A 27,659-nucleotide genomic window follows, 5' to 3' on the forward strand; every position below is an offset into this window, starting at 1 on the left:
GTCATTCAGACTGAGACTTGGACAGATTTAACATGCCTACCTTAATGCCTCCAGCACCTTCCTGTTTAAGATGAGGGTCTATCTGGAGATAGACAAGGATTAGAAGGCATGAATGTTTGGCTGCTTTGTCCTTCAGAACAAGGGGGGAGCTAGTGTATACTCTTAGGTCAAAAGAAGCATTTCGCAGACTTGAAGAAGAAGAAAATCAGAAGATTAAAGGTGTGACAAAAGCGTTTTCCAAAGTAGAGAGCATGTTTTACTAGTATTTTTAAGTAGTTGTACAAAGGAGCCGCCTTCAACAATATAGTTTATGAATGTATTTATCTTTTTTAGGAAGTGGCTCGTTTCTTCAACACCAGACATCCTGAGCATTATTTTGTATACAACCTTTGTAGTATGTATATCACTTTAATATATTTGCTACTGTAGATATGTAAGAAAGTCACCTTGGGTATCTTTCATTTAATTGTAAATATTACATAGTAAGAAGTCAGATCAGAAATCTCTGTATTGCGCTGGTGCTGTGTAGTAGGAAAAGTGAGCTTGGCAGCACAACATTCCCTAAGAAATAGATGGGCCAGTGAGAGCGAAGAGGCAGACTTACAGAGGAAGTGCTCAGGAAAGATCTGCTCGTGCTCTTATGCTCAATCAATTCTTCCTGCCTTTAATGCCAGATTGTATCACAGACAATTCAGCAAGTATGTTCCATGATCCACCAGAAAGGGTTGGTGATGAGAACAAGGCATGTGATGAGAAACGACAAAAGAAAACAGAAGAAAGAGAAGAATGTGCCCCCAGTTTCTCTGCTGTGTCTGTCTTCAGTTTTTCTCCTGTCTAGACATTAACACCTGTCTAGATTTTTTTATGGTGGTGTGGGGTTTTTTTGTACTTTATTTAGGGTTAATGTATAGAAGGGTTGCAGTTAGATTTTTTTAGGTAATGGTTACATTACTTCTCAAACCGTGATACCCCTTCTCATGTTTTTGTCTCCCTTTCACTGTCCCCTGATTTCCCAATCATGATTTTTAGGTACATTTTTATTGCATTTTATTGTCAGAATAAACATTTAATGATATTTTCAGGGACTGAGCATTTAGACAGCACCATTAACCTCTACTTAGTGGTACCTATGTAGTATGATAGAATAAGCAGTCTAGAAGATAGAATAAGCAGAATGCAGGATGATAGGATATGCAGTCTAGAAGATCGAATAATCACTCTGTTAGAAGGTTAAAGGTAAGGAATATGAAGCATGAGTTGATTTTAAATTACTTGGGATGAAAAAGTCTTTAAGGACAAGAATCTGTCCCTAACGTCCTTCATGTCTCTTTGGCTTTTTTGTCCACTGGTCTGCCTGTGCTGGTGATGTTAAAAATCCTTTTAGAACAATGGAAAGGAGATAAGAATTCCTAAGAGAAATTTTAAACTTCGTTCCTAACTTTCATGTCAGTAGGCATACAGCTCTGACACATATCTCATTTCTTTCAGGCGAACGGTCTTATGACCCTAAGTATTTTCATCACCATGTGCATAGAATAATGATAGAGGATCACAATGTCCCCACTGTTGAGTAAGTCTGATGCCACACGGATGGTCAGAAAAGCACTAAATTTACTGGGCTTGAAATTTGGGAATGAATTTTAATTAACTAAAAATTTTTGTTAAACCAGAGAGATGGTTTCATTTGCTAAATAAGTCATTGCCTGGTTATCCAAGGATCCTCACAACATCATCATAATTCACTGCAAAGGTGGAAAAGGTAATGATGCTTTCATTTCTGTCTCCTTTGTAAAAAGATAGTTGAGAATAAATATTGACAGGCAGTAGGAAGATACCTACTGCTACTCCTCAGATAGATTCATCATTGCTATCATATTAATATTGTGTTTAAAGGATGAAAGAAGCAAAGAATACTAAAAGGAAAATAGAGACGGGGAGGGAAGAACAAAGGAAAAACTAATGTAAAGAAGGGAGGACAATGAGCTACTTCCCTTAATTGCTGATTATATGGGTTTCTTCCATTTTGGTTTACCCATGTATACCTGCCTCCCCCAAACAGTGTTCAACTTCAGGATGGTATTGCATTTGTATCTCATTTGCAGTGATGCCTTTTTCTTCTTTAGCTGACAGTGCTGCACTTATGTATCATGTAAATGTAATACTTTCCTATTTATATACAATGTGGAATGCTGAATGAAGCTAGTTAACAAATGCATTCTCGCCTTGGGCTTTTAAGATGCTCTTCCCTGTTACCTAGTGACATTGAGAATTGTTTCACAAATCTGTTGGCCACTTTAAGGTTTCGTTTTCAGAAATGTCTTTCCAAGTACTGTGTCCTACCACACTGCCTTTTGATTCTTGGGAGTGTGGGGTGATTTTGTCTTGTTTCTTGGCATTAATATGGTCGGAACCCAAGGCCTCACACGTCCTGGGGCCCTTTACTGCTGGAGCCACTTACATTCCTCATACCTGTTTGCTTTAGTCATTATTCACATTGGTTCTCACTTTTCATCCTGAATCCAGAAAGGCCTAGACTGTGACCCTCTTTAACTTTTTCACACACTTGGGTTCATGGATACATACTGTGATGCTCTACTTTTTACTTGAGAAGAATTCTTGTATAGATTTGGGCTTGCCTTGAATGACAAACCTCCCCATTGTCTATATCTGAATAGCTAGTAATACAGCCACTACGGCTGGCTGGCTTTGTGTTTTGTGAGCATTTGTTTGGTTTTGATTGAGTCAGGATTTCCCTATATAGTCTCAAGCTTGTTATCTTCCTGCCCTTGCCTCTGTGTGCTGAATGGCAGAAATGGCCACCATACCTCCCTCTTTGTCCTGCTTTAGGAAAGGTTAATGTATTGTCTTGCTATTTGTGTTGTTTCTTAACCCATTTTTGAGATTCTCTGGTTCCATAGCGTATACCTCTTTGCTAAGCTGATTATCTACTTTATTTTTAAAAATTTAATGTATAGAGGGGTTACAGTTATATTTGCCAGATAGAACGTGCCAAACTTCTTACACATCTATATACCGTCTCATGTTTTTGTCCCCATTTCCCTCTGCCCAACCCCTCCCCTGATTTTTCCCCTCTTTTATCAAATACACAAGTAAACATCTAGATAATATACCAGGTAACAAAGTGGGATACTGTAACAATATGAGATTAACCAAAGGGCAACACAAGAGTAGAGAGAAGAACATGATACATTACAATAACAGTCACTTATAATTAAGCTGTTGTTTCCATGTCCTGGTAGTCCATTAATTTGGCCTCATCCTATATGGCATTATGTGTGTAGGATTTGAGCTACTGTGTTCCTCAGCTAGGGGCAAACTAGATGTGTACTAATTATTACAAATGGGAATCCATTGAGCCTATGTTTCTTTCAGTACTTCACTTAATATGATTTTTTCCAAGTTTTTTGCATTTCCTTACAAATCGTGTAATGTCGTTCTTTCTGATGGTGGCATAGAATTCCATTGTGTATAAATACCACATCTTGGTGTTTCAATCTCTACTGAGGAGCATATGGGTTGGTTGCATACCTTTGCTATGGTAAATATTGTGGCAATGAACATTGTTGTGCTAGTGGCTTTAGTATGTCCTTGTTTCTGGACTATTAGGTAAATGCCAAGTCGTGGAATTGCTGGGTCATGGGGTGATCTATGTTTAGCCTTTTGAGGAACTGCCACACTGCCTTCCATAGTGGTTGAACGAGTTTGCACTCCCAGCAACAGTGTAGTAATGATCCCTTCTGGCCACATCCCAGCCAGCATCTGTAGTTATTGCATTTCTTGATCATGGCCATTCTAACTGGAGTGTGGTGGAATCTCAAAGTTGTTTTGATTTGCATTTCTTTTATGGTTGGAGAGGTTGAGCATTTCTTCATGTGTCTATAGGCCATTCTTATTTCTTCTTCCGAGAAGACTCTAAGTCTTGGCCAATCTTTTTATAGGATGGTTATTTCTTTGGAGCTTAATTTTGGAATGATTCATTTTTTTTAGCTATAGGTATATTTTAGATATGAGGCCTTTGTCTGTTGTATGATTAGTGAAGATCTTCTCTTACTCTGTGAGCTTTCTATTTAACCTGCTACCTATGTCCTTTGACCTACAGAAGCTCTACAATTTAATGCATTCCCCTCTGTCCTAGCTATATTTAATTTTTTGTGCTTGTTTGGTCTTTATTAAGAAAGTTTCGATCTGTGCCAGGGGGACTTAGTGTATCTCACATTCCTTCTTGTAAAGTTTTTAAGATCCATTTGGAACTAATCCTAGTGTAGGGTGACATAGAAGGTACCAACTTTAATTTTCTGGAGGTGCTTAACCAGTTCTGCCAGCATCACTTGTTGAAGAGGCTGTCTTTCTTCCATTCTATTTTTTGGGCTCCCTTATCAAAGATTAAGTGGCCATAGGTTTGTGCGTTGATTTTTGGGCCTTCAATTTGATTCCATTGGTCCTCTGCCCTATTCTTGTGCCTGTATCAAGTTGTTTTGATTACTGTAACTTTGTAATAGAGTGTGAAATTTGATATGGATATTCCTTCAGAGTTGCTCTTTCTGCTATATAGGGTCTTTTATTATTCCATATGATATTGTGGATTTCTTCTTCAATTTCATTAAAGAATGACATTGGGCTATTGATGATTATTGCATTGAATTTGTACATAGCCCTTGGCAGGATTGCCATTTTCATGTTGTTAATTCTTCCAATTCAGGAGCCTGGGAAGTTTATCCATTTCTTCAGATCTGCTTAAATTTCATTTTTCAGGTTTTTAAAGTTTGCATTATAAATGTCCTTTACATTCTTAGTTAATTAATTCCTATGTATTTTATTTTCCTTGAGGCTATTGCAAATGGAGTTGCTTTCCTGATTGCTGCCCCAATCCCCTCTTTGCTGGTATACAGGAAGGCTGTTAATTTTTGAGGGTTAATTTTATACCCTGCTACCTTGCCAAAGTTTCAAATCAGCTCAAGCAACTTGCAAGTAGAATCTATAGATTTCTTTAAATAAAGAATCATGTCATTTGCAAAGAGGGCAAGTTTCACTTCCTCTTTCCCTGTTTGGATCCCCTTTCTACTTGCTTCTTTTCTTATTGCTCTGGCTAGGAATTCTATACTATGTTAAAGAGAAGTGGAGAGAGTGGGCATCCTTGTCTCATTCCTGAATTTAGTGGAAATGGCTTTAGCTTTTCACCACTAAGTATAATGCTAGCTGTGGGTTTGTCATACACAGCCTTTATTATACTGAGGAATGTTCCATGGATTCCTAGTTTCTCCAGAGCTTCTAGCATAAAGGGGTGTTGGATCTTGTCAAATGCCTCTTCTGCATCTGTTGAGACAATCATGGAATTCTGGCCCTTGCTCCTGTTGATGTGTTGAATTATAGGAATTTACTTGCATCTATTGAACCAGCTTTGCACCCCTGTGCTGAATCCTGTTTGAGCATAGTGTATAATTTTTTTTCGTAGTGTATAATTGTTTGAGGAGTTGCTGAAGATGGTTGGCCAGTATTTTGTTGAGCAGTTTTGCATCAATATTCATCAAAGAGATGAGTCTTTCTTTGATGAGTCCCTATCTGGTTTTGGGATGAGTGTTAGGGGGGCTTTGTACAATGAGTTTGGCAGAAGAGTGTTCACTTTCAATTTCATTGAAGAGCTTGAGGAGTATTGGTGTGAGCTCTGTTCTGCTGGCCTCATAGAATTCAGCTGTGAATTCATCTGGCCCTGGGCTTTTCTTGGATGGGAGGTCTCTTATTGCCATTTCTATTTCAGGACTTGACATAGGTCCGTTTATTTGGACTAGGTCTTCTTGGTTCAGCTTGGGTATGCTAATATTGGCGAGAAATTCATTCATCTCTTTTAGATCCTCAAATTTGTTGGCATAAAGTTAGAGATGTATTCCATTATGATGTTCTGTACCTTGGTAATTTCTGGTGTGATATTTGCATTCTTGTCTATGATTTAGTTTAATTTTGTTTTGTTTTGTTTTGTATTTTGGGGACCTCAAATCTAAAATATATCAGCAGCTCAAAAAATTGAATGACTCCAAAACTAATCTCCAAATTAACAACCATCCCATTAAAAGATGGGCCAAAGACTTAAAGAGAGTCTTCTCTGAAGAAGAAATAACAATGGCCTATAGACACATGAAGAAATGCTCAATATCTCTGGTCATAAAAGAAATGCAAATCAAAACAATTCTAAAATTCTACCTCACTCTAGTTACAATGGCCAGGATCAAGAAATCTAATAACAACCGATGCTGGAGGGGATGTGGCCAGGAGGGATCACTACTACACTGTTATTGGGAGTGCAAACTTGTTCAACCACTATGGAAAGCAGTTTGGCAGCTCCTCAAAAGACTAAACATAGATCACCCCATGATCCAGCAATTCCACCACTTGGCATTTACCCAATTGTCCAGAAACAAGGACATACTAAATCCACGAACCCAACAATGTTCATCGCAGCACTATTTACCATAGCAAAGATATGGAACCAAACCAGATGTCCCTCAGTTGATGAGTGGATCAACAAGATGATGTGGTGTTTATACACAATGGAATTCTATGCTGAGGTCAGAAATAATGACATTGTCCCACTTGTAAGGTAATGGAAAGACTTAGAAAAAATCATATTAAGTGAAGTAAGCCAGACTCAAAGGAACATATGCTCAATGGTTTCCCTCATTTGTCATAATCAGTAGAAACCTTGGGCTCTCCTAGCAGAGATTTACAATAGAACAAAATCTAGTAATCACCTCCAGGATGTAGAAACAAAAGCCATATAATGAGTGATTGTTGTCCTTAATGTACCATGTTATGTCTCATCTCTTTTGCTGTCCCTTGGTTATCTCATATTATTACAATATTTCACCTTGTTATCTGATACATTTTATATATACTTAACTGGTCATTTGAAATTGGATAGGGAAGGGAGGAAATCAAGATGAATGGGGGAATGGGGGAGGGAAATGGGGACCATGACATGAGAATGGTATCAAAGTTTGTGAAGTAATGCACTTTTTATCTGATAAATATAACGTAACCCTTCTATCAATTACAATAAAAGATGTATGGAAAAAAAGAATCATGTCATCTGCAAAGAGAGAAAGTTTCACTTCCTCCTTCCCTATTTCAATTTCCTTTATGTTTGGCTCTTGCCTTATTGCTCTGGCTAGGAATTCTAATACTGTATTGAACAGGAGTGGAGAAAGTGGGCATCCTTGTATCATTCCTGATTTCAGAGGAAATGGCTTTACCTTTTCTCCATTTACTTTTATGCTAGTTTGTAGGGTGGTCGTGTAAGATTATACTGAGGAATGTTCCATGATTCCTACTTTCTCCAGAACTTTTTGCATCAAGGGGTGTTGGATCTTGTTAAATGCCTTGTCTACATCTATTTAGATGATCATGTGATTGTTGTCCTTGCTACTTTTCATGTGATGAATTATATTAACCCACTAGCATGTATTGAACCAGCTTTGGATCTCGGTGATCAGTCCTGTTTGATCACAGTGTATAATTTTTTGATGAGTTGTTGAAGTTGATCGGCCAATATTTTGTTGAGCAGTTTTGCATCAATATTTATTAAAGAACTGGGTCTCTGGTTCTCTTTCTTTGATGAGTTCCTGTCTCATTTTGACATGAGGGTTAAGCTGGTTTCATAGAATGGGTTTGGTAGAGAGCCTTCACTTTTAACTTCATTGAAGATTTTGGGGAGTATTGGTGTGAGCTCTTCTTTGAAGGCCTTATAGATTTCAGCTATGAATCCTTCAGGTCCTGGGCTATTCTTGGATGAGAGGTCTCTTATTGCTTTTTTTGTTGTTGTTTTTTATTGTAATTAGTAAAAGGGTTACATGATATTTGCCAGATAGAAGGTGCATTAATTCACATACATTGGTACCCTTTCACATGTCTTGGTACCCATTTCCCTCCCCCCCCACACCCCCTCCCGTCTTGGTTTTCCCCCCTTCCCTATCAAATTTCAAATATCCAAATACAAATAAATTCAATATATCAGATAACAAAGTGAGATACTATACCAATATGAGATAACCAAGGGATAGCAAAGGAGATGAGAGACAACATAGTACATTAAGGACAACAATTATTCATTATATGGCTTTTGTTTCAATATCCTGGAGGTCCTTTCAACTAGCTTTACATTATATGGCCTTATGTATCAAGATTTTGCTCTATTGCAGATCTCTGCTAGTAGAGCCCAAGGTTTCTACTGGTTATGACGAATGAGGGAAACCATTGAGCCTAAGTACCTTTGAGTCTGGCTTACTTCACTTAATATGACTTTTTCTAAGTCTTTCCATTTCCTAACAAATGGGGTGATGTCATTCTTTCTGACAGCAGCATAGAATTCCATTGTGTACAAATACCACAACTTGTTGATCCACTCATCAACTGAGGGACATCTGGGTTGGTTCCATATCTTTGCTATGGTGAATAGTGCTGCAATGAACATTGTTGTGCCAGTGGATTTAGTATGTCCTTGTTTCTGGATGGTTGGGTAAATGCCAAGTAGTGGAATTGCTGGGTCAAAGGGGAGTTCTATGTTTAGCCTTTTGAGGCACTGCCACACTGCTTTCCATAGTGGTTCAACGAGTTTGCACTCCCACCAACAGTGTAGTAGTGATCCCTCCTGGCCACATCCCCTCCAGCATCTGTTGTTATTCGTTTTCCTGATCCTGGCCATTCTAACTGGAGTGAGGTGGAATCTTAGAGTTGTTTTGATTTGCATTTCTTTTATGACCAGAGATGTTGAGCATTTCTTCATGTATCTATAGGCCATTTTTGTTTCTTCTTCAGAGAAGACTCTCTTTAAGTCTTTGGCCCATTTTTTTAATGGGATGGTTGTTACTTTGGAGATTAGTTTTGGAGTGATTCAATTTTTTCAGTTGTTGATATATTTTAGATATGAGGCCTTTGTCCGTTGTTTGGTTGGTGAAGATCTTCTCCCACTCTGTAGGCTTCCTGATTAGTTTACTAGCTATGTCCTTTGTCATACAAAAGCTCTGCAGTTTAATGCAGTCCAACTTATCCAGCCTTTCTCTGATTTGTTGTGATTCTTGGTCCTTATTAAGAAAGTTTCGACCTGTGCCAAGGAGGCCTAGTGTATCTCCTATTCCTTCCTGTAATGTTTTCAGTGTGTCAGCTTTTACCTCCAGGTCTTTGATCCATTTGGAGTTAATTCTAGTGCAAGGTGACAACGAAGGATCCAGCTTTAGTTTTCTGCAGGTGCTTAACCAGTTCTGCCAGCACAACTTGTTGAAGAGGCTGTCTTTCTTCCATTCTATTTTTTTGGCTCCCTTGTCAAAGATTAGGTGGCCACAGGTCTGTGGTTTAATATCTTGGTCCTCAGTTCTATTCCATTGGTCTTCAGGCCTGTTCCTGTGCCAGTACCAAGCTGTTTTGAGAACTATAGCTCTGTAATAGAGTCTAAAGTTTGGAAATGAAATTCCTCCAGCGCTGTTCTTTCTGCTAAGAAGTGTTTTTGCTATACGGGGTCTTTTATTATTCCATATGAAATTTTGGATTGCATTTTCTATTTCTTTAGAGAATGACATTGGGATATTGATGGGTATTGCGTTGAATTTGTAGATAGCTCTTGGCAAGATTGTCATTTTCACAATGTTGATTCTTCCAATCCAGGAGCATGGGAGGTTTTTCCATTTCCTTAGTTCTGCTTTAATTTCCTTTTTTAGGGTTTTAAAGTTTTCGTCAAAAAGGTCCTTTACATTCTTAGTTAAGCTAATTCCTAGGTACTTTATTTTTTTATTTTTTATTTTTTTATTGTAATTAGTAAAAGGGTTACATGATATTTGCCAGATACCCTTTCACATGTCTTGGTACCCGTTTCCCTCCCCCCCCAACACCCCCCACCTGTCTTGGTTTTCCCCCCTTCCCTATCAAATTTCAAATACCCAAATACAAATAAATTCAATATATCAGATAACAAAGTGAGATACTATACCAATATGAGATAACCAAGGGACAGCAAAGGAGATGAGAGACAACATAGGTACTTTATTTTTTTTTGAAGCTATTGTGAAAGGAGTTTCTTTCCTGATTATTGCCTCGTTCCTCTCACTGTTGGCGTAAAGGAAGGCAGTTGATTTTTGAGGGTTGATTTTATAGCCTGCTACTCTTCCTAAGTTTTGAATCAGCTCAAGGAGCTTGGGAGTATAGTCTATCCCACTTTGCAGATGACATGATTCTGTATTTAAAGAATCCTATAGACTCTTATTGCTTTTTCTATTTCATTACTTGAAGTGGGTCTGTTTAGTAGATTTAGATCTTCATGGTTTAGTTTGATTATTTCAATATTTGCTGGAAATTCGTCCATCTCTTCTAGATTTTCAAATTTGTTGGCATGAAGATTTGACAAGTAATCCCTTGGGATGCTCTGGATATTGGTAATTTCTGTTGTTATATTGCCCTTCTTGTCTATAATTTTGTTTATTTAGGTGTTCTCCCTTCATTTTTTGATCTGATTTGGTAAGGGTCTGTCAGTTTTGTTAATTTTTTCCAAGAACCAACTCCTTGTTTGTGGATTCTGGGGTTTTTTGGATTCATAATTCATTTGATTCTGCTTTACTTTTAATAATTTGTTTCCTTCTACTAGTTTTGGTTGGGTTTGGTACTCTTTTTTCCAGCATTTTAAGTTGTACTATTAAATTGTTGGTTTGAGATTTTTCTGTAGTAAAACGTATGAAACACACACACACACACACACACACACACACACACACAGCACACACACACAGAGCTCACCACATCCAAAGTCACAAACAAGATATTCTATAAAATGAGAAGTTACCTTGTAACTTATAAGACCTATAAAACTTACAAAGTAAGTCTATGATTAGTGTTTTGAAGAAGACCCTCCATACTGATTTCTCTAGTGGATAGACTAATTTCAAACCAACCAACCGTATACTAATATAGTTCATTCTCACCTTTCTGCTCCATACTTGCCAGCCTTTGCTATTGTTTTATTTTATGACTTCCATTCTGCCTTGGTGTGATGAAATCAGCACAGATTCTATTTGTATTTTCTTTATGGTTAAAGAAGTTGAACATTTCTTTAAGTATCAAGTAGCCATTTGCATATCTTCTGAGAACCAGACCTCAACATGAATGACTTCTCACTTGGCATTTAAGATACTTTGTTTTTGCCCTTGTGAAAGTTTCACCCAGGCACTGGTAACCCATGCTACTCAGGAATGTGAGATTTGTGGCAACCCAGGCAAAAAAAATCCCTAAGATGGTTGTCTCTGTTTAACAAACAAAAGGCTAGAAGTAGAGATAATATGACTGAATTGGTAGAGTACCTTCTCTTGATCAAAAGAAGCCAAAGGAGTTCATGAGTTGAAGCTCACGATGAGATCCATCCTCACTGGGAAGGCACGTCCTCAGTCCAAAATATGTGACTCAAATTGGCAAGCTGGAAAAGGCAAAGGCTAAGGAACTGGCTACTAAGCTGGGTTAGATGTGCAATGTTGATTTCTCTGTACATGAAGATAATAAATCTGTTCTTCCTCCAGTGGAAAAAAATGTTTAAAGAATAGATGAAAAATGTGTACTTTTCAGGTGAAAGGGTATGTTAAAAATTAGATTATAAGGATGAATATAGAAAGAGAAAAGAACACATTTTCAAACTTAAATTTTGTAGGACAAAACTAAGATAAAAGTAGAAGGTAACAGAAGAGACTTAGAGGATGAGTGATTTGAAGCAGGAAGAAGTCAAGGATTTGCTATAATTGTCAAAGTATTTGCTACAAACACTATCACACACACACACACACACACACACACACACACACAGGCAGAGGCAAAGAGAGAGGGAGAAGAGAGAAAAGCAGGCATGTAAGCTGAGGTAGAAAGTAAGCAAGAACACTACAGCAAAATATTTAGAATTATATAATCTGAGGAATAGGAATATGCGTATTCATTATGCTTGTCTCTCTACATTCTTATGTTTGCAAATGTTCACAATACAATTCAAATAATGCAATTACATAGGGACTACAATTCTTGTTAGTAATGTGGGTTCCTGCTTGCATTTGCACTCAGCACCTGGCACGTGCTTGGCCAGCATTCTCCCACTTCAGGTATATGCCCAGCTCTGTTTTGCTTCAATGCTTTTTTTAGAGAAAGTACCTCCTACATTTTCCTGAGCTGGCATCAGTCTGAAACCCATTTCTATGTCTCCCACCCAATGAGGGCTGTAGATGTGAAGCACCCGGCCCATCTTGCTGGTTGAGAATGAGGTCCTGTTTATTTTGCCTAAGCTGGTTGGAATCACAACCATCCTGATCTTCCCACCTGGGAATCTGGAATTATACATGAGGGCCAGCGTTCTTTTCATTACATTAATGAAAAATAAAGTCTTAATATTTCTCAATTGGAAATTTTGAGACAACAACACTTCAGAAGAAACAGTACCAATACCAAATGAGTATTTGTGAGTGTATTTTTACACTGGAACAAAGGTTTCTTGAACTCATTTCTGCTCTTTTCTAGGACGAACAGGCACAATGATATCTATTCTACTTCTTGCCACTGGCACGTTTTTAACCGCAAAGGTAGGAAAAAGGTTTTGATACTTAGTCTTTTATATGTATTGAATTTGCTAGTTCTGAAGCATTCATGGTACAATATTAAGGAAATGCTTAGCTCATGGTGATTAAGTGAAAGTGAAAGCCTGGATTAATGCAGCCTTGTTTAATATGCAGTTATTTACTGGACTTGTACCCTTATATTCTTGTTCTGGGCCAAGCCTATAGTGAGAGCAGTGAGACACAAATGCGAGGGAATGTCCAAATTCAGAATTACTAAGAAGAACAGCATTTTAAGGTATATTTTTTACCATCTATAAGTAGTTGCCATTCAAAAAAGCAGTTTGAGAATTCAGTGCATTGTGAGTAAGGTCACTCGTTCATCATTCTCCTCCCTCCATCTCCACCCACTACTTCCTTCCTACCATTTCTTTAATGTTGTAGGATATAGACATGACTTTGTAATTCCGTATTTAAGAAATAAGAATCAACGTTTTCTAAAAAGCTATATCCTCATTAACTGACTTATGTAATTGTAGCCTCTCTGTACAACACCTTTATAATGAGTTTTAAAAATATTTTTTATTGTATTTAATAGGAGGGTTACATTACTTTCGCCAGATAGAAGGTGCATTACTTCACATACATTGATACCCTTTCTCAAGTCTTGGTCCCCATTTCCCTCCCCCCACTCCCACCCTCATCTTGTTTTTGCCCCTTTCCTATCCAATTTCAAATAACCAAATAGGCATATATACAATATATCAGATAACAAAGTGAAATACTATAAAAATATGAGATAACCAAGGGACAGCAAAAGAAATGGGAGATAACATAGTACAACAATCACTCATTTTATGGCTTTTGTTTCTATTTCCTATAGGTCCTTTCATTTAGCGACATACTGTATGTCCTTATGTATCTAGGTTTTGCTCTATTGTAAATCGCTGCTAGGAGAGCCCAAGGTTTCTACTGATTATGACAAATAGGTGAAACCATTGAGTATATGTTCCTTTGAGTCTGACTTACTTCACTTAATATGATTTTTTTCTAAGTCTTTCCATTTCCTTCCAAATGGAGTGATGTCATTCTTTCTGACAGCAGTATAGAATTCTATTGTGTAAAAATACCACATCTTGTTGATCCACTCATCAATCGAAGGGTATCAGAGTTGGTTCCATATCTTTGCTATGGTAAATAGTGCTGCAGTGAACATCGTTGTGCTAGTAGCTTTAGTATGTCCTTGTTTCTGGACGGTTGGGTAAATGCCAAGTAGTGGAATTGCTGGGTCATAGGGGAACTCTATGTTTCGTCTTTTGAGGAGCTGCCATAATTCTTGAATGAGTTTGCACTCCCACCAACTGTGTAATAATGATCCCTCCTGGCCACATCCCCTCCAGCATCTTAATATATATATATATATATATATATATATATATATATAAAGAAATTAGGCACAATAAAAATGTGTGATGGAAAAATATAGTCTTTTCAATAATTGGTATTAGGACTTCCATATGTAGAAAATTAAAATTGGATCCTTGTTTATCACCATGCACCAATATCAACTCAAATGAATTTAAAGACCTCAAAGTCAGGCCTGAAACATTGAAACTATTGCAAGTTGGAGTAGGAGAAATATTAGAACTGATAGGCATAGGCAGGAACTTTTTGGAAATAGTGGCAAGGCCACAGAAAGTAGGAGAGACTTGACAAATGTGATTATATCAAAATAAAAATTTTCTGCACAGCAAAGAACATAGGTGCTAAACTAAAAAGACAGCCAACAGACTGGTAGATCTTTACCAGCAATATATCTGACAAAGTCCTAATATCCAAAATATACAAGAAGGTCAAAAATTAACATCTCCCCAAAACTAATGAGCTAATCAGTAATTTGGCAAAGGAGCTAGAAAGACCTCTCAAAAAATAATAAAGTAATTTTTAAAAGAATCAAAGGAAAGGTGGGCATTGTAGACTTGTGCCTGTAATCTTAGCCACTTAAAAAGCTAGGAACTAAGAAAGTTCATAAGTAGCTCTGTCCAAAGAGGACAGATAAGCACTGTGATTGTATTAACCCCTTTTCTGTAGGACAGCCTTGAATACTTCAGGGAGCGCAGAACTGACAGGAATGTGAGCAGTCAGTTTCAAGGTGTAGAAACTCCTTCCCAAGTAAGTTTCTCTTTTCACAAAAAGTTATTTATGGGGAGATGTTAGTGGCACATTTAGCCTGGTCGCATCTGTAACCCTTCTTTAACAATCAATGATGGCAGAGGACTTGTGACTCCTAACCATTTCCTGATCTTTGGAGGCCCACATCTGTAGTCTCATAGGCTACTTGGCTTGGTTCTCTGCCTGGGCCTACCGGCAGCAAATTGGGGTTCCTGAAATATGGGGCAGGGACTGGAAAAAATAGAAGAGAGACAAACACATGGGGTTGGTAGGTCTGCAGCCCAGGTAAAGACTGCAGCCCCGTTTATCCTCAACTCAAGGCTTATATCCCTTCTTGAAACCAGGGAACTTCCAGGTGTTACATTCATATGGTAAATCTCAGGTCATTTAAACAGAATAAGGCCAGAAAACCATAAGACAATAAAGCAATTGTCTGATGCAAATCAAGGTACAGTTTGATTCCACTCTGGCTCCCAACAGTTCTCAACAGAGCATCACACATTCCATTTCTTATTCTTTATTCCCTACAGCTTCTGGAATTGAGTCCCCTCCCAAAAAGGAAGGTCAAATATCTAAGGTTTTCTGATGCCTGAAGATGATCTCTGGCTAGTAGATGATCTACTAGCCATTGGTTTCCCTAGAAAGAGAGATTGGATCCTTCACCAGTTTTTGCTAAGGCAATGAGCAATTCAAGGCCTTTAGAACACTGCCAGGATGGTTTTGTGATGACCCCAGTGTAGGGGAAAGAAGAGTGCAGAGAAGAGAAAGAATGAGAGATCCTCAGACCAAGAATGAGAGATAAAGACACACAGAGATAATGGGAGTATGAAAGAAGAAAACAGAATGAACTGGGAAAATAAGTATTTTACAAATCTTGTTCCAGCAGACATTATCATATTCTTTCATTCCATATTCTTAACATTGTTTAAACTATCCACTGTTGTCCTATTTTCCTCTGATAATACTTTATTATGAAAATATGAAAAATCCCAATTATATTGGATTGGAGTATTGGTCACTATAAAAAAAAATAACTGACCAAAGAACTTAAAGTGGGGAAAGATTCATTTGGGCTCACAGTTTCAGGATTTCCTTTAAGGCCACTTGATCCCATTGCTTTGGGCCTACACTGACACTGAACAATCATGTCAAGGATGCGGGTATTGTGGAGAAGGATTGCTCACCTCAAGGTTCCAAGGAAGCTGAGGAGAAGGAAGGGTTTGCGACATGATCCATCCTTCCAGTGACTTCTTTGGTTTCATGAGGCCCCAACTCCTAACATTTTCCCCACCTCCTACTAATGCTTTAAATTTAGGAAGCCCTCAACAAATGAATCTGTGGATAAAGTCAAAAGCCTCATAATATAATTACTTCCCCATACCCACCTCTGAACGCTGCTGGTATACTGGGGATCAAGCCTTCCATCTATGAGCCTTTTAAGTGCACATTTCATATCCAAATTCTAACACACAAAGATGGAACCATACAGTGTATTCTGCAATAATCATCCCAACCTACAGTAATGCTTTGTTTATTCCTTCCCCACTCTTCTCAAACCCTGGGTCACCCTTCCTACTCTTCTTTCCTCAACCAGGATTACGTTGAAGGAAATTCTATTCATCAGGTCCTTTTACCTCACAAGAAGTTTGGCATGACACCCAACATATGCACTCTTAAAAAAAAATCCAACAACTGCAAAGCATCTACCCGACACTGATGACTGGCACCTGTCTGTATTTCTAGATACAGGCTGAGATTTGAGAATGGTGTTTCAAAGCCAGCCCTGGCAGGAAATCCTTTCATTCTTAGTTCTAATAAAGAACCAAAACAGCCTGAGTTGGAGATGCGAAGTGGTACAGCACTGCCCTATTGCATCTTGCATTGCCCTATTGCATTTTCAGGCATCTTTCTCACTATGGCCCTTTCATTGTTTGCCCATCCTGGGGCTTAAACTCAGTGGCCTGGTGCTCAGTAGGCTTGAACTCTTCACAAGTGGCACTTTACCAGGTGAGCTAGATCTCTAGCTCAACTTCTGGCTAAGTATATAGAGATGGATTATCTCAAAGTTTTCAGCCCTGGCTGGCATTATTCTTCAGTCCTCTCAGCTTCTGCCTCCTGAGTAGCTTGGATTACAGACATCAGCCACTCGCATGCAGTACAAGTGCTTTTGCTAATTGGAAATGTGGCAGTTCACTTTATGAACTCTTCTCAGTTGGTTCATCATCAGACATCTGGAGTTTCTCAAAGAGAATTCTAAGAAATCCTCTTTGAGCAACTTGCTAGGAGCCAGAGTATTGAAAGGTTCCCTTACCAAAAAAAAAACCTATTGGAAAAAAAGGTAGATAAAGAATCTCTTCTCTGTAGAGGACCCCTAACTAATGGTACAGAATCATCTAGTGCAGCTAAGTGGAGATGTCATTCCTCCTGATGAGGAACTATCTCCCAAACCATAGTCCTTTCTCTAGTGCATGACAACAGATTTTGTCATCGCTGTTTCAGCACCTTCACTGTTCTCATGGTCATAAGCAAGCCTAGAAGCAAGGGCTTCTTCTTTCCATGTTACTGTCTGCAAGTCTCAGCTGGGCTCTTTTTCCACAATGAGGAAAATACATAAGAATGTTGATAATGTAAGGGCTCATTCTAAATGTTGTCTTCCTTTCTTTTTTTTTGCCAGTCATGGGCTTGAGCTCAAGGCCTGAGCACTGTCCTTGGACTTTCTCAAGGTTAGAGCTCTACCACTTGAGCCTCAGCACCACTTCCGGCTTTTTTCTATGTATGTGGTACCGAGGAATCGAACCCGGGTCTTCATGCATGCTAGGCAAGCACTTTAACCACTAGGCCAAACTCCCAGCCCTAAATGTTGTCTTCCTTTCTTACTGCTGTTCACAAGCTGAAAAAGAGAAGGAGATTAGGATACTGACTTTACATCTGGCATTCCCACTAAAGTGGAGGCTTTTGTTGCTTTACAGAGTCGCTATGTCCACTACTTTGACATCTTGAAGAATGTGTTGAACTGGGAAATGCCAGTGAAAAAACCTCTTAAAATTGTGAAATTTGTGATTTACTCCATCCAAGGTAAGTGCTTTAGAAAGGAAGGAGAAGACAAGAGGATGTGTGATCCACTATTTGGGAGGGTTTTGCTTATGTTATGCAAATGATCCTACATCACAGCTAAGTGTCAATGCATGTGACCTTCTCCCTCTTGAGCTCTCCTTAGATGCCTCTCTTATTCCCTTGCCCATTTCCACTTGAGGGGAGGTTCTACCCCTTGCGTTCTGTTCTCGATGTTCTTGTCTCAACCTAGGATAGATTTTTTTCATAGAAGAGAAGATTAAAGAACCCAGTAGAATCCTTCTTTCTCAGACTCATTTCTCCTTCATGGTTCATCTCAGCATTGCTGGCCCTGCCTCATTTTCTTGGCCAGTCCTTCCAGCGGCCCTTTCTTCTCAGAACTATAGTCTTTTCTCTCTTTCCTCCTCCTCTAAGCATCTCCTCACTATCTTCTCCATCAGGATGCCTTATTTTATTTGTTGCCACCTTTGGCCAGGTCATATGCTAGCATTCAGCTGGGGTTGTGAGCAGAAAAGACAAATAAGTGCTTAGATTTTAAAAAACCAACTACAATGCAGGGGTTCTCAAGGCTCTTTACCTAAAAGCCTCCTTACTGAGAAGGCTGACATGTGGAGGACCACAGTTTGAAGCCATCCCAAGCCACTCTGAGTCTCCAATTGCAACCAAAAAAAGCAAAATGGGGGCATGCCTCAAGTGATAGAGTGTCAGCTAGACAAGCTGAGCAGGTTCAAGACCCAGACTTCAAACTCTGCTACTTACAAATACAAAAGTTAGACTCTGTTGCAGGCCAGGTTTAGGTAGTACAGACAAGGTTCCTAGAGGGCAGCACTTGGATTCCCCTGACTGCCCTTGTTTGACACTCACACCTGAATCTCCATGGACATAGAACAGGTTTGGAGAACTTGTTCTTCTACTAGACTCCTCTAGCAACTGCCAAGTTGGTGCTGTTTCCAAGAAATCAGACTGTCTAGATTAGACTTCCCAATATTGCTGGAAAGACTGGCACAGACCACCCAGTTCTCCAAAGTTTTCCCCTGGGTTCTCCATCTCAGTCTTCCCACAAGTGGGACTACAGGCTTGGGCCGCTCTACTCTTTTCCTAGATGAAGTCTCTCTTTACACAGGCTGGCCTAGAAAAATAGTGAAAGAGGTTATTTATTTAGAGCTAGAAACCTAAACATGTAGAAGAAGGTGAGACAGAGAATTTTCACTTCATTTTGTCTGCATTTTGTCGGTGGGTGCATGGGGGGATCATGGGTTTCCAGCCCAACCTGTGAGTTGTACCTGAACTCTTCAGCTCAAGGCTACGACCCTACCCCTGTTCCTGGGTGTTGTCCCTAAGCTCTGCAGTACCCTTGAGCCAAGCCCCACTTCCTGTTTTCTGGAGGTTAGATGGAGATAAGAGTCTCGGGTCCTTTTGTGCCCAGGCTGGCTTTGAACCTTGATCCTCAGATCTCAGACACTAAGGAGCTATGGTTACTATGGAAGCCACTGATCCCAGCTTTGCCTGTATTTTTCAAGGATGAAATTCCTTTGTGTGATGTAAATTGTTTAAATGTGAGGAAAATAAAGGCTTAGCACATTGTACTTGTGAATTTCAGTGGCTTATTGTTAGAGGATATCAGTAGAAAGCAGTTGGACAACTGGAACAAGGGAGAGGAGAGTGCAGCAAAAGCCATGTTTCCATCAGAAATCTTTCTGATGATAGTGTTTGTTCCATGAAATTAAGAGACACCAAAACAAGGCAAGATGAAAACCCAATCAGACATGCTTCATGTTAATATGAAATAGGCAAGGTTGAAAGGAAAAATTCATTGTGGACTCTGAAACCAGATCTTGGAGGAAAGGCTAAAGGAAGAGGGGCCATTTGAACTGAGGAAAAGGTCACACACCCTGGGTTCACGTTGGTTATCCTAGCTACTTAGGAGGCTGAGAACTGAGGATTGTGGTTTGAAGCCAACCCAGATAGAAAACACTTATCCCCAATTAATTATAAATATTCCAAAGTGAAAGAGTGTCCCATCCAGCGGGACATCAACTAGGGCCAAGAACCTAGAGGGAGGAATGAAAGGGATAGGAGACATGAAGAAGGCAGCAAGACAAGCATCCTGATCAAGCTGCCAATTTTATTTTTCACACAAGGGTTTATATGCCTCTTCAGGAGAGGGATTGGGGTATAGGAACTGCTCGGGGGAGGGGGTCCGGTAGTAGGATGTTTGCTTGGGGTAGAGGCCAGGTAGTAGGATGTTTGCATATCAACGCAAGCAGGCATGTGTTGCTTAGTGACCTACTTACAAGATGCAAGCACATTCTTACAGTAAGAATTCAGGGAGGGGGAGAATGTCCCCGATCTCCTCCCGTCATCTTGAAATAAGTGAGGGGCAAGGATTTAGGCAATATCTGAATTATGGTAGGCATTAACCTGAGAGGGGGGACAGAGGCCCTGATTCCTAGAATGGAGGCCATGTTGAGGAAGAAGCAAGACCCACTGGCTCATGTATCTGTCTATCTGCTGAGGCCAAGCATCTATTTGCGGGGGAATGGTTTTCATAGATACCAACCTCCATGCTATTGGGCGTGTCCCTCAGGAGACCCCGAGACTGATGGCTGTTTAGGCTGTCTCCTCGCAGTCTTAGCTGCACCTCATGCAAATGCTTACACCTGTCAACGGTAGATGCATATCCCTCGGGTGGGGATTATGGTTCCTCTGGGGGACCCATAGTCCTCATACCCATTTAGCATCTCCCTCATCTAGGCTGTTCAGCACTGAATGGAAAATTCACCCATCCAGAGTCACCATAATGGCTGGAACCAACTAGGGGACTTTGAGTTTAGCACAGAATGTCCCATCACCAAGAGTTTTTGGTTCCAGTCCTCTCAGGAAACGGCTGTGGGGTGGTGGTAGAATCAGGCAGAACAGAATATGTGGCAGCAGTTTCATCTCTCAGTAACTCCAATGGAATGTCACACCTCCTGCTGGGTTGCCTGCAAATTTCTGCACAAACTGGTTAAAGAAGCTAAACCTAAGGCCTGACTTCGGTGAATTTTCCCAATGATTCCCTGGTTGCTTTTCCTGAGCACACTCATTTTGTCAGGCTGACAACCCATTAGTTTTTTTTTTAACCTTTTCTTTTTTTAAAAAAAAAGAATTTATTAACGTTGATTTTTACATCATATTTTAAATGACAAGTTCAACATACAAGTGTTCAAGGAGGCAATCTTTATTTACAGTCACTGGGACTTAGTATTTAGAACTTAATCACAATGAAGCTAAGGTTTGTATGTCATAGAAACACATTAATTTATGAAATAAAACATTATGTCTATAGAGTCATAGGTTTTTATGTCTATATAGAGGAGGAATTTAGATTAATGTGGAGAGAATAGGGGAATGCAGCCATAATATTTAACAACATATATCCTATGAACCTAGGGAAATGGAGAAGATAGGATAGGGGTTGATATATCCATCAAGATATATTGTACTTATAAACTGATTGGTTAATGTAAACCCATTTGTGTAACCACCTAAGATACTAAAAGTATAAGTTAAAATGGCATAGAACTATTTGTCTCTAATGTACACAAACAGGATTGTTTGGGTATACCTGACCAATATTTTCCTTGATATTGATTTATAAATTTGACTTAGAGAAAATTAAATTTAGATTATTATTATAGAACTCTAAAGGTAGCATTTCATAAGCAAGGAATTCTGGAAGCTCCCAATATTTTTTTTCCTGGAATGGTGATGTAGTAAGAATTTATCTTGTAGAAGATTAAGATATAATGATTTTTCTCTTTCTTTGCAATATTGTGAACTGCTTTAAGAGGCAGAAACCATTTGTAAAGGACAAATTCTATGCAAGATCAAATGATTAACTAAACCCACAACCTTAGATGGCCAATATTTTCTCTCTTTATTCTCCATTGAGTTAACTGGCAAGACATTTTGCTCTGTACTCTAACAAACATATACGTTTTCTTTTTCACTTTTATGCAGGAGTAGGAGAAGGTAATGGAGCAGACCTGAAAATTGAAATAATAATGCAGCACAAGACTGTATTTACTTGTACTCGCCAAACCTGCACGGTGAGCCAAAGCTCATAAATGAGAATTCTCATGTTTGTTTCAAAGCTCCCAGTCAAGTGGCATGATGGTCTTCCCCAAAGTAACACTCACCAAAAAGAGACAGCTCTTGCCCTCTGTCACCATTCCAGTTGGCATTGCTTAGTTCAGATGCAAAGCAGAGCCTTGTTCCAAACAGGTTCTGAAAGATATTGTCAAATGTGCTTCAGTTTACTGCTGCTTCGAATTCACTTGTGCCCACAAATGCTAAGAATGTCCCCAGGAATTACTCGAGGCTTTAAATACATACATCATGTCAGTATTTGCCATATGATCTTCCTTTTGATCATTTTGATCATGTATTACAAAGCTCTGATTCTCAAATGCAGTGTTCTTGAAGGTCACCTTGGCACTTGTGGAAGTGGAAAGTCATAGGTTCAAAGAGTGATGCAGAATCTGTCCACTCAGCAATGGGCTCAGTGACTGTCATTGAGATGTTTTGTTGGCTGTCACCTTGAGATCAGTAGAGACAGCATATGGACTGAGGAGATGCCTCTTTACCAAAGCCATTTCTGAAATGTTCAAGAAATTCTCAAGACTGTGCACCTTTTGTAGGAGAAATTGGCAAATTTCCTTTTTAATCCCAAAGGAAGCTTTCAGAATGATTCCCAGGTTCCTGTTGTAACTTCTGTACATGCACACAAGTGTAGTGTGTTGTGAGGTTTAGGTAATATATTTGAATTTAATCTCTAATCTATGAGTTATCAAATCAGTGTAAAAAGTGACCATTTTCAAACCACTTTGTCACATAGGACACTGATCCCATCAATTCTTAGCCCATATTTATTCTTATTTTCCTGGATTTTAAGCTCTGAATACATAACAACCCTAGTGTAGCCAAGCTATTTCCATCAATATCTGGACCTACAAATTCCCATTAGAGAAGACTGACTCATCTGTTTGGCACACGGAATAAAATTCTCAGTTTCATTGATATTTTTGCTGGTTTCTCTTCTCAGGCCTATATTATTCCTCCTTTATTAAAATCCTCCAATGACCAACTGAAATTCTACTTTCTAGAATATGCTTTGTTATTCAAACTTTCTGCTGTATACTGCCCTCCCATAGGACACACTTGCACACTTCCTTATAAAGCTTGAAAACAATATATTATTTTCATATTGTTCTGTATGTAGAAAACTTCCTGAAAACTTGAAAATCATGTGAGAGTCTTCTGTGGGTATGTTTCTTGAAGCCTAGCATAGCTTTCTTCTTATTCTATGATGGTATATGAATATCAGAGTAATACATGGGATGATTTCATAGTTGTTAATCCCCAAACTTGACCTGTTTGTGCTCATTGACCTCATCAGCAACATAATATTTGTCATGAAAGTGGGGTCAATTATTCATTGCTTCTTGAACATCAATATACTGTTTCAGACTGAAGTTAAAAGCGCATCCTTAAAAGAATATAAAAATCGGATGATTCACATAGAACAGTAATGTGTATTACATTAGAAACTCCTGGTCATATAGGATGAGACTAAATGAAAGGATCTCTAGGATATTGAAACAAGAGCTTTATCTTGTGTGATTGTGGCTCTTAATGCACTCCGTTATTCCTCTTCTGTTTAGTTTCCTTCTGGTTAATCTCATATTGTTACTGTATCTGACTTTGTGACCTGGTATATTGTATGTATGTTTATTTGATTATTTAAAATAGGAAAGAGAAGTGGGGAAACAATATGATTGGGAGAGGTGTTGGGGGAGGAAAATGGGGACAAAACCATGAGAGGTGGTATCAATGTGTGAGAAGTAAGACACCTACTATCTGGTGAATATAACTGTAATCCCTCTATACATTACAATAAACAAAAAGACACTTGTCAAAAATGAATACTTTGCTTCTCAAGTGCAGTCTTAAGATAGCTATCAAACATTTGGAGCCCAGTACCTTTACCACTTCAGAAAAAATTACTGCTATTTTCTATATGAAATTACCGAGCTATGAAATTATGAGTATATAATGGATTAAGGATGATTTCATGAGTGAAAAAGAATACTAATCGTTGGCAACACTTTGAGTTCCTAATTCCATGTGTTCATTAACAGGTTGTCCATGATATTGATACAAATAGAGCAATCTTTTTGGTGCCCAACTGTCCGGACTTATGTGATGATGTAAAAGTAAAATTTTCTTCTTCGGTGAGTCCTCAAGTATCCTGCATGATTGTATGCTCTTTTGTTTGGTCTGGGTTTGCGATTTCCTTTGCTGCAGTTCCCTACAATAGAAAGGACAGATAAAAATGCATGTCTCGGGAAGGGGAGGAAAACACAAAACAAAGTCATCAGGATTTCTTGTATATATTTAAAATATTTCTGATCACTTTCTTCTGAATTGTAAGCAACTGATATCTGTTACTTATCAAATGAGAAAAGTATGAAAGCAAAGATGCTAAAAAGAAACCGACATTGTTGACTTTCCATAAGAGTAATTACAGTTATCTTGTCTATCCTTTAAACACGCCATGATCAGTGTGTTTACCAAATGTGAGGGAGATTTTACTTTCCTGTCCATAATTATCTATTGACTTGCTATCATTAGTATGACTGTGTAATTTTAATGGATCAGCCGTACATGTCATGTCTGAGTGTCATATATGACTGTAATGATTTTCTATGAAATCATCTATTCCTACTCTCAGTAAGAACTTCCATGTGTTCTGTATGCCCTCCTTCATTACCTGCTTGCTCACTGCTGAGCAGTCTTAGGTACTGAGATGTGAATGTGAATGTTGAAGCAAGTGACCACCTGGGAAGTCTCTCCATTTCAATGTTTCCCCTTGGATAACAGAACCACTGTGAATTCTTGCTTAGCTAGTGTCTCTAAACAAACACTGTGGTTTTTTCCCCTGGTGCAGGGGGTCTTGATGAGAGCTAGTTTTGTGATTATTAAGGGTTAAGATGGGATGGCATGCTTGTGAAAAATGAGGAAATTATTGATTACTGGTTTGTTTTGTTTTGGGCCATACTTTGGTTTGGATTTTTGCTTGGTTTACTTGCTTGGCTAAACATCTATCACTCAAGTCATGCCTCCAGCCCTGTTTGTTTGCTGGTTAACGTGGAAACAATATTTTACTTTTTGCCATGGCTGACTTTGATTCTCCAGATCTCAGCTTCTTGTGTAACTAGCCATCACCAATATTGATGCCTAATTATTCAAACTAGCTGTCAGTTATGGAAATAGATGTGAGTTCTATGTCTTTGGGCTGACTCTCAAGGACTCTGTCTCTGGACAGGACCATACATTCCAGCTTTGTTGTGATGGAGCTCCAGGTGAAATGGCTGTGGATGCTGTACAGTGTGTCTTTCACAGGATGATTGTTTACCCTGGTGGGGAGTGGCTTCATGTCTAATTGTCCCACTGGTGACCATGGATCCTCCTCACAGGAAACTTGTTTGTACTGACAGATGACCTATAGCTGCTGTCTGACTTGTTGTGTTTTGACTTTCTACCAAATTAATCACTCTAGGAAAACCCTGAATAGAGCAGGTTGTATATGCTTATTACATAAGTCACCAACAAAGCATGAAAACACAACACAGTGAATAAGAGAAGCAGTTTATGACAGAGAAGGGAAAGGCAGCACATCTTGCAGGGCCAGTGGATGGAGGGGAGCCATCCAGGGGAAACTGATACCTGACAGTGGAGGGACACAAGGCAACCTTAGAAGCAAATAACATTCTCTTGAGGGCCAGGTGTGACCTTAGCAGGTTTTCCATGGGAGGTTTCATTGTGGTATCCATTTTATTATACAAATCACCTCTTTCTTTAATCATGTGTTTTTAGAAGCTTCCTAACTATTATGATGACTGTGCATTCTTCATGTGGTTCCATACATCTCTCATAGAGAAAAACAGGTAAGGACAGATTGTAAGACAGATTGGCAATTCCTTTGCCTACTATACTAAGCTCATTTTCTACAAAAATAAAGAATTGCTTAAGCAAACATTTCCTATCCCCTACCATAAGGCAATGTGTCAGTGAAGAGGCAATTACCCAGATCATAGTAATGATCAAGTTCTCTCACGAAGTGTACATCTACCCAGTTGCTGGAATATAGAAAGGTCTAGGTGGATGTCACTTTATTAGGTCATGATTGGTGGGATTAGTCTAAGGAGGCTTTAGCTGGCTTTCTTCTGCTGTAGGCACATTTCCATGTAGGACAGAAGTTTTAAGGCCTGAGAAGTATTAACAATTTCAAAAGCATTGTTTGGTTAACCTCCCCTTTGAAAAGGTTTTCTCATGACTGAATGATGTATTATTGCTGAGAACCTACTACTTTATCTAGAAACTCATTCCTGAACCTACAAAGACTCAGTTTTCAGGAGTATTGACCTGTGGTGGTAAAAAGAAAAACACTTTCTAGATCATTCACATCAAGGCAGAAATGACTGTTGCCATGTCATCATAAAAGTGTGAGGATAGATTTGAAGACCTTGGAGCTGGGGGAGGTGGCTCAGGCCTATTATCCTAGCTACTCAAGAGCCTGATCTGAAGATTAAGGCTCAAGGGCCGGGATTTTGGCCTAGTGGTTAAAGTGCTTGCCTAGCATGCACGAAGACCCGGGTTCGATTCCTTGGTGCCACATACATACAAAAAAGCCGGAAGTGGTGCTGAGGCTCAAGTGGTAGAGCTCTAGCCTTGAGAAAGTCCAACGACAGTGCTCAGGCCCTGAGCTCAAGCCCAGGACTGGCAAAAAAAAAGATTAAGGCTCAAAGCCACCCTGGGCACTAAAGGACCTAAGACTCTTATCTCCAATTAACCTCTAGAAAAGGGAAATAGGGGTAGAGTTAAGGGTAGGGTGTTATTCTTGGGTTGTAGATCTCAGGGACAACACTCAGGCCCCATGACCCACCAAGAGGGAAGAGAGAGAGAGAGAGAGAGAGAGAGAGAGAGAGAGAGAGAGAGAGAGAGAGAGAGAGAGAGAGAGAGAGAGAGAGAGACAGAGAGAGAGACAGAGAGAGAGACAGAGAGAGAGACAGAGAGAGAGACAGAGAGAGACAGAGAGAGAGAGAGAGGAGAATGAAGACCTTGGGCCATGAGTTTGTCCTAGTGGTAGAGTGCTTGTCTAACATGCACAAAGACCCAGGTTTGATTCCTCGGTACCACATACATAGAAAAAGCCAGAAGTGGTGCTGGATAGTATTGGTTACATCCAGTGCCAGACTTCTCTTGAAATCTGAACTGGGCCTGATAATACCTCAAATCTATTAAGACAACAGCAAGAAAGCCTCATTTCTACAGATTTGTAACTCACATACAATTTGATTTTGGAAAGAGTAAACTCTGCATTTAAAGGAAAAATTCTATCAATTTTCCTACGTGTCCAGCTGTCTCTTGAGCAAAGTCCTCGACAAAGGCAGGGTGTTTACTTGTTGCTTCTTGTCAAACTGGTTCTTGCTAAAGGATAGCTTTGTCCTTTCCCCCACCATCACCTCATTGGAGATTATAAGAACATTGGATCCTCCTTTTTGTAGTCATTTCTGGAAAATTGGTATCATTTTTTCCTTGCTTGATAAATCTTTTTTACACTGATGAGATTGTGGCTTAGACAAAAACATCATTTCACCGATTCAGGGCGATATAGCTGGGCACTGGTGGCTCAGTGACCTGTCATTCTAGCTACACAGGAGGCTGAGATCTGAGGAACACAGTTTGAAGCTAGCCTGGGCAGGCATGTCTATGTCACACTTATCTCCAATG

At 39.2% G+C, this 27,659-nt stretch overlaps 2 protein-coding genes across 2 annotated transcripts in view; both read left to right on the top strand.

The window, feature by feature from the left end:
* The window catches only part of LOC150039553 (uncharacterized), a 51,958-nt gene extending 50,412 nt beyond the window's left edge, over nt 1-1,546 (top strand). The window contains exons 15-16 of the mRNA XM_090327761.1: nt 334-394; nt 1,489-1,546. The gene's annotated coding sequence lies outside the window, so the exon portion shown is untranslated. The remainder of the gene's footprint in view (nt 1-333; nt 395-1,488) is intronic.
* A 155-nt stretch (nt 1,547-1,701) lies between these two features.
* LOC150039555 (phosphatidylinositol 3,4,5-trisphosphate 3-phosphatase TPTE2-like) overlaps nt 1,702-27,659 on the top strand; it is a 27,233-nt gene continuing 1,275 nt past the window's right edge. Inside the window, exons 1-6 of the mRNA XM_090327758.1 lie at nt 1,702-1,759; nt 12,544-12,605; nt 17,720-17,825; nt 21,825-21,913; nt 24,005-24,097; nt 25,743-25,813. Coding sequence (XP_090183884.1) covers nt 12,558-12,605; nt 17,720-17,825; nt 21,825-21,913; nt 24,005-24,097; nt 25,743-25,813 — 407 coding nt within the window. The 5' untranslated portion in view covers nt 1,702-1,759; nt 12,544-12,557. The remainder of the gene's footprint in view (nt 1,760-12,543; nt 12,606-17,719; nt 17,826-21,824; nt 21,914-24,004; nt 24,098-25,742; nt 25,814-27,659) is intronic.

This window comes from Megascapheus bottae, unplaced genomic scaffold (assembly GCF_031878675.1).
Source record: "Megascapheus bottae isolate mThoBot1 unplaced genomic scaffold, mThoBot2.hap1 HAP1_SCAFFOLD_176, whole genome shotgun sequence".
NCBI lineage: Eukaryota > Metazoa > Chordata > Mammalia > Rodentia > Geomyidae > Megascapheus > Megascapheus bottae.